The sequence below is a fragment of the Acinonyx jubatus genome, chromosome B2 (assembly GCF_027475565.1).
Source record: "Acinonyx jubatus isolate Ajub_Pintada_27869175 chromosome B2, VMU_Ajub_asm_v1.0, whole genome shotgun sequence".
Taxonomy (NCBI): domain Eukaryota; kingdom Metazoa; phylum Chordata; class Mammalia; order Carnivora; family Felidae; genus Acinonyx; species Acinonyx jubatus.
This window is the reverse complement of record NC_069385.1, coordinates 3,030,668-3,038,312: the sequence shown is the minus strand read 5'-3', so window position 1 is coordinate 3,038,312 and position 7,645 is coordinate 3,030,668. Positions and strand designations below refer to the sequence as shown.

General features: G+C 60.6%; 1 protein-coding gene across 1 annotated transcript; it reads right to left on the bottom strand.

Moving 5' to 3' along the window:
- Positions 1-1,657: 1,657 nt before the first annotated feature.
- PRR18 (proline rich 18) lies at positions 1,658-5,172 on the bottom strand. Its single transcript, XM_027056339.2, has one exon. It carries the CDS (start codon positions 5,170-5,172, stop codon positions 4,507-4,509), a length of 666 nt encoding a protein of 221 aa, XP_026912140.2. The 3' UTR covers positions 1,658-4,506.
- Between the last annotated feature and the right edge of the window lie 2,473 nt (positions 5,173-7,645).

The following is a 7,645-nucleotide window of genomic DNA, read 5'->3' as shown; positions in this document are numbered from 1 at the left end:
ACTGGGGAGGCACTCGGTCTCTAGGCTGGACTTGGGGCCACCCTCGCAGGCCACGAGACCAGCGATGCGGGTCTGAACCGGGCCCCTCCAAACACCCCACAGGTTACCAAGACACCTGCGTGCCTTACTCACAGCGCACACGGGTTCTTACTGTTCTTTGTGCATAAGATGTAGTTCAGGACTTGCTCAGGCAGGTATTTCCATGCTTAGAAACAACAGGCACGAACGTATAGCTTCAGAGTAAGTTTTCTGTGACCAGAGCCCATAGATCATCCACCCTCGACGGAACTGCGCAGTTTCTAGGGAAGCCACGAAACCAAAGGTTCTGGCTTTTGGCGTCTCCTTTTTCCAGAAACAAAGGAGATCGATGTAAACACCTCTCTTGAAATGCTTGGGTATGCTTTAAATACATGGGACTAAGTCATATTCGCTCAGTCTCCAGCATGTTACATGCACTTGGCTTAGACAGTGGTGTCCCACGATCTGTCCCCACAACACGTAGTGAAGGCTCAGCCTCCGCAGAGGGGTTCCCTTGTCCCTGCTGTAGGACCGTGCGGTGTTGGGAGAATTTGACAATAATACCACGGCGCCTCCAGAGACAGCGTGTTCCCAACTGTCTTACTTCCACGGACCCCTTTTATTACTTTTTTCTCTGGGTATCCCAATATTCTTTTTTTAAAAAAAATTTTTTTAACGTTTATTTATTTTTGAGACAGAGACAGAGCATGAACAGGGGAGGGGCAGAGAGAGAGGGAGACACAGAATCGGAAGCAGGCTCCAGGCTCTGAGCCATCAGCCCAGAGCCCGATAGGTATCCCAATATTCTAAAGACAAACCACATTTACTAGGTGACATCATCCTTTTTGGTGATCGAATAGCTCTCGCCATTATTCAAACTGACCCTTCAACTTCTGATCGGTGTCACCTACCATTTTGAAATCACTTTCAGCAAAAGAAAAGTGTTCCAGTGAAAGTACAGGAGTTCTTAGTCTGGGGTCCATGAGCTTCCTAAAATACATGCAAATTTTTGTGGTCACGGGATACATCTTGGGAGTGTATCTGGAATATAACGTGCGTGGGGTTTGTGACCCAACACAAGGCTAAGTATCATTGCCAAATAGCTTTCTTCCAATAATGTTCGATCACGGGGCACCTGGGTGGTTCAGTCGGCTAAACGTCTGACTCTTGATTTCAGCTAAGGTCACGATCTCACGATTTGTGAGTTTGAGCCCCATGTAGGGCTCCGAAAAAACCTGGTCATTGCCAGTAGTATTTAAAGCCATTGAACGTCTACCAACCCCCCGAATCCCAGGCCCTCCAGGCAGGATGGGGGCAGCAACACGGGGGGACCACCTCACATGAACTCTAAGTACCTTGGTAATCTCTTCCCGACCAGCTTTTAATATTTAAAAAACATTTTTTTTGATGTCTATGTTTTTGAGAAACACAGTGCGAGCGGGGGAGGGGCAGAGAGGGAGACACGGAATCCGAAGCAGGCTCCAGGCTCCGAGCGGTCAGCACAGAGTCCGATGCGGGGCTCGAACTCACGGACCGAGAGATCATGACCTGAGCCGAAGTCGGACGCTCAACCGACTGAGCCTCCCAGGCGCCCCCAGACCAGTTTTTAAAATCCTCCCCCAAAAGAAAACACAAGGCATTGAATTTCTCTTTTATTTAAACATTAAGAAATTGCAGCACAGTGACTCCGAAAACTTTCTCAAAATGTCCATAACAACACGACGAGACATCCAGTGTCATAGGTAGAAGTTCCGTCTCTTCGAGGGTCATCAGCCGGAGCAACATAAACGTTCTGCTCATCTGCTTTTACAGTGAAGAACAAGGCACACAAAACTCTGTTTGACAAATGCCATTGGGAAAAAGGAGCACAGTACCGGACTGGGGCCGGTCAAGAGAACTGGGGCGGGGGCGGGGGGGAGGGGACCCAGAGAAGGAAGAGGGTGAGGAGAGGGAGAGACAAAGAACAGGGACACACAGACCCATGCACTGTGACCGTGACGGGACGAGGGACACGCACGCACATGGGCAGCCACGGAAAGGTGCTTCGAAAAGTCACCTACTTTACGAAAGTCTTTAAAACGTTACTGAACTCAACAGAAACCTGGGTCTCTCGAGTCCTGGTATCTGCTCAGAGGACACGCGAGAGCAGTTAGCGCCCTGCCCACGGGACCACCACTCACGCTCACTCCCGGGGCTGGTTAACGTCCAGAACCAGCGCTCCGTCCCGGACTGAGAGTCCACGGCCACGTCTCCGTGTCGCCTCAGCCGGATTGCCACCTGGGCCTCTCTGGTGCTGACGCGTTCATTTTCCATGAAAGACAACTGAGCTCTATGCATCCAGGCAGGAGTCGGAAAAGACAAGCCAGTCGGTGGGGAGGGGCTTTGGCTTTGCAAACTCCTCTGCTGGCTGACCTCGCTCCTGCCGGATTAAACGCTTCCTGTTTGACTAGGTTTGTGTCTAGTGAGAGAGAGCGAGACAGAGAGAGTGGGGCAGAGATCACAAGCACAATATAACACTGGCTTTTAAAAATGTAAGGCTTCCGTGTAAAATATAATTAAGACTTCCCACATTAAAGCCCAACGAGATAAACATTCAACTACTTACTGACTTTCACACAAGTCAAAAGGTGAGGTAATACATTACTCTTCTATGACCAGCCTTCTCTGATTACGACTTTTTCCCTCCTCTTTCTCAACCTTAGAGTTAAGTATAATCAGATGCATGGAGGGAGTGTGTAGAAACCAGCCTGGAGTTAGCAAGAAAGGGTATGGGCGGCTCCCAAAAGGCCGAGGAGTTTTAACCCTTTATTCAAATAATAGGCAGAGATTTTCTCTTCTAAAAAAATGAGTATACACAATTGTACAAAGCCACTATGTCACCGATTTTTACCCGGTGATTAAAGCCGCTGGAATCGTAACATCTGCCCCCAGGGACCCCCCACTTCCTCCCTCAAATGAATTGCCCGCCTGGCCCGGAACATGTTGATCTGCGTCCGTCTGTCCGCACACGGCTTTTTGCCTTCTCCCCTCCCCCCGCGGTCGGCCTTTCCGCAGCACAGAAGTCACATTGCAGGTGGCGCTTCCAAGAAAAACAGCGACCTTCAGCAGAAGCTGACCTTCACCCCCGCTCACATCTTGTCCCGGCCTTTCAAGTCCATCCCCGTCGCTGTGCTCCAGGGACACACTTGTGTGCGTGATGGGGTCTGTGCGTGTGCGTGTGTGGCCGTGACTCTGTGTGCACGTGGGTACGTGAGCAGGAACGTGGTTTTAAAAAATGTTTAACGTTTATTTATATATGAGAGAGGGGGAGGGGCAGAGAGAGGGAGACACAGAATCCGATGCACGTTCCAGGCTCGGAGCTGTCGGCACAGAGCCCGACGCGGGGCTCGAACCCACAAGAGGGGAGATCGTGAGCTGAGCAGAAGTCGGACACCAGACCGGCTGAGGCCCCCAGCCCCCCGGGAGCTAAGTGTTCGTGAGAGAGCTCTGTGGGCGTGGGTGTGTGAGCATGCGTGTGACTGTGCGTGGGGGCAATGTGGGCAGGCAGGCCCGGCTGGCAGAGGGCGCGGGGCGGCACAACAGGGCCCTGGCGGAGGCCTGCAGTGTGGACGAGCAGTTTCCAACCTCGGCCTCGCTCAGCGGGTGGAGTAGCTGCTGGTGTTCCCACCCTTCTCCCCTCCGAGCTTGAAAATTAGGTTAACTTGAGTTTCCCAGCTTCCCAAACCCCAGACGCGTTCTCTGTTTCGGAGAAACGGAATCATAAATGCGGCACCAAGGCCAGCTCTGCAAACAGCCAGCCACCCTCACGGGTGCCCTCCCCCAGGCTGTCGTCCACAGGGAGTGACACAGACAAACCACCGGCCCAGCCAGAGGGTCCCTGGGACCCACGGGAACCTTAGGGGTGAGGAACGGGAGGCATTTTCACCCTGAGCCCTAAAGGCATCTGGGGGGCCAAGAGGAGGCCAGAAGTCTCCGGAAGGCAACACCTGGGGGGTGGGGCCGACCAGGGTGGGAGAGGGAAAGGGTGGCTGCCCCAGCTGGGGGTACGGGGCAGAGCCTGGCCAGGACGTGGGCCCGGGGGTCAGGGAGGCCGTGTCCTAGGCTAGCCCCCCCTCCACCCCCGGCTCACAGGGGCCCAGGCAAGGCAGACGAGGCTGTGCGTGTGCCGCCAGGGTGCCCCGGAGGAAAGGCCATTCGCGCGGTCAGCCAGGGGCATCCGGTCCTGCCCACCGGGTGCAGCGGGTTCACAGGTGTCGGAGGGTGGCCGTGGGCGTTGGGGGTGGGGGGAGGGCAGGCTCACAGGGTGCGGCCACGCTTCCAGGAGGTGGGGAGTTCCCTTCCCCTGCTCACGGGCATCCAGGGGGTGGGCACAGGTGCGGGGGTGGGGGACCCCCAGGCTCACGGGCATCCAGGAGGCAGGCGCAGGTGCGGGGGGGGGGGCACCTTCGGGTCCGCGGGGAGCCCCCACCCCCCTACCCCCGCTCCGGCTCACAGCGTGCTCAGGTGCGGCAGCGTGTCCAGGGGCCCCGCGAGGTCGCGCGCGGCAGCCGCCGACTCCACGCCGCGCAGCCACTCGGTGCACCTGCGGACCAGGCCCTCGTCCACCGCCCGGGCCTCCTCCTCGTACTCCACGTCGTCGTACCGGTGCCGCTCGTTGAGCAGCGACACGCGCGGCGCCGGGCGGCGGCCGGGACCCGCGGGAGAGGGCGAGGGCGGCGGGCGGCAGGGCCGCGCGGGCAGCCGCCTCTGCAGGTGGCGCCCCTGGAGCAGCAGGACGGCCTCGGGGGGCAGGCCGGGCGAGAAGCGCGCGGCGGCGGCGGCGGCGGCGGCGGGTCCTGTCCCCGGGGCCGCGTCCCCCGCGGGGCTGTGGCCGGAGCGGGCGGGCCGGGCGGGGGCGCGCGGGGGGCCGGGGCCGGGGCCGCGCCGGGCCGGCGACCGCTTCAGGGCGGCGGGGGGCCAGGAGCCGGACAGCGCGCCCTCGGGGGGCCTCCTCCTGTCCGCGGCGGCGGGCGGCGAGGGCGCGGGCGCGGGCGGGGCGCGGGAGGGCGCTGCCCTGCGCGGGGCGCCGGGCCTGCGGGGCGGGGGGCGCGCGGCGGGGGCCCCCGGGGTCGGCGTGGGCGGGAAGGGCATGGTGCCACCGAGCCGGCGGGTCATCGGCGCCCTGGAAGGAGACGGGCGGCTCTCAGTCGCGGGGGCGCGGGGGCGGGGGGGGGGGGCCCGGGGCGTCCCCGCGGGTGGCCGGGCTCGGCGCCGCGTGCCCCCCGCCGCACCCACCTGCGTCCGGCCGCGGCATCGCCGGCTCGCTCACGTCCCGGCTCCCGGGGCCCTCCCCTCGCTCGGGGACAGTCACCGGCCGCCCGAGCCCGGCCCGGGCGGGGACGCGCCAGCAGGAGGAGCCGAGCGTCTGGCTGGTGTCACGACCCGACTGTTGCGTGCGACCGGCCACGGAGCCGGAGCCGGACGGCGTGGGGCGGGACCGGGCGGGACCGGCCTCCCCCGTCGGCCCCCACCACCCACAAGACTCAATCAACCCCGGGGCGGAGGCGGGAGGGCCGGCTGGGTCCCGAGTCCTGGGCGGAGTCCCTGCCGCTTGGAGGGAAAGTCCTGGACAACCGCTTGGCGCCTTTAAGAGGGTGGGAGTTGGGCCGCGGGGTCACCCGCCAGGCCAGGCTGCCGGCCCGCGCCCTGGTGTCAGAGGGGAAGGCCGGCCGCCCTCGATGGCGCTGGGGAAAAGGCATCTCGGGGGATCCTCTTAGTTCCCCCTTTTACAATGCTGATGCCACTGCTGAAAGGCGGTCCCCTGAAATTCGAGCCCTAGCTTTATCAACGGGCAAAACAGGCCCGTGTCAGCGATGCCATGACAATGACAGAGGAAACGGTGCACACGGAGGGATTCCTGGGCGCAGAGCAATGTACTTACTGCTGTAACGGTGGTTCAAGCGAGTGACACATCGTGACTGTCATCCCATATTCGAGGAGGAGACCTGGAGAGACCTCCCTCCGACGTTCAGATGAGTGATGACGTCACACGGCGACGCATCACAAGTCAAGGCACCACTCAAGGAGAATTATCCCCCAGGAAACACTCTTCCATAGGAGGTGCTTTCAGGCCTAACCGGGGACGGGACCAGGTTGTGCGGCTATGGCCCAGGTCAGCCGAAAGCATTCAAGTGTGGGTGAACTCCAAGTGCGCTGGGCCAGTGGCCGCCCCCCCCCCCCCACCCCAGCAGCACCTTCCGGCCGTGAGGGCACTGGCCGCGTCCCTGTCCCTCCTGCCCCCGTGTCAGGGCACCAGGCAAGAGCGGAACTCGGTCGGTGGCCAGAGCCCTTCTCCCCACAGCTGGGGGTGGAGAAGGGGGCTGAGGTCCCATAATCTCCACCTGCAACCGAAAACCACATCTACATACGTGTTCTCCACAACATGTGCAAACGCGGCTTCAAGACAGGCGTCGTTCTCTCAAACGTTCTCCCCATCCTGCCGGCGCCTCAAGGTTAGCCTCCCACTGCCCGCTGCTCAGAGGCCGGGATGTTTGAGGCAGGTTGGGTCATAAATCTCTGCCGCAGGTGCTGAACGCGCCTGTGTGTTTTATTCCAAGTTTCTGTATTTCTAGGTGGATGCGGGACCGGGTAGGTTAGTGGTGCAGCGGGTGGACAGCATCCCGCCGCGAGAGCCCGGGTTGGAGGGCAGGCGGACACAGTGAAGACAGGAGAGGACGGGGGCACAGGAGGACTCGGAGGGGAAGGTGACACACAGGAAAAGCAGCAAACTGGATCCTCCCGAGACTGGAGCATGGGTCCCAGATGCCCAGTGGCTGCAGTGGCATCCGTGACGGGGTCCTGATTCCTAAGTCCCGCAGGACAGTCGCAGGTGAGCAGGCGGAGCTGGCGATCCCATAATCGCCTGCCTGTGTGGCTTCTGTCACCATTTCCCTTCGGCTAGGAACTGGGGGCGGAGTGGGATGGAGGAGAGGAGACGATCCCAGCAACAGAATTCCAGACACACCACATCTGAGCCAGCACCTTGAGGAAGCGAAGGAAAGTCCTGGGCAAGGGTGAGGGGCTATTAGCCACGCCCACATCCACAGTAGCAGAGATTGGGCATCTTCCTCCAAGAAGAGACAGTGAGATTCGTCAGACCGCTGCACACGTCGGACGAGACTGTCCCTGGGATCCTCCAGAACCCCCACATCCTGTCCCAGCCCAGAAGCATGGGGACTTGGGAAGCTGGAAGTCTCTGCCTGACCTCCGAGGAGAAAGTGAGTGCCGGGCGCCTGCCATCGCGTCACCTGCCCAGGTCAGAAGGGCGCTCCTCTCCTGTCTTTCCTCAAAGGCCCGGTAAGCACCCCTGCCGGGGGCGACAACTTCCGGTACCTGGTGGTGGGCTACTGGCCCCGGAGCGGCAGAGGAGTGAGTGTCCCCCACAGGACTCTGCTCTTCAGACTCCGCTCAAGCATCCAGATGACAGCATCCCTGCTCCCTGCCAGCCACCTCCTCTACTCGAACCCTTCGGCCCCTGGGAAACTGGAGGCTGGAAAGAGTGGCCTGGCCTGGCGGTGACCGTGGGAGAGCAGCGCGCATCACCTGCACTGTCGCGGCCCGCTGGCTGTTACAGAATCCGTTACAGTCT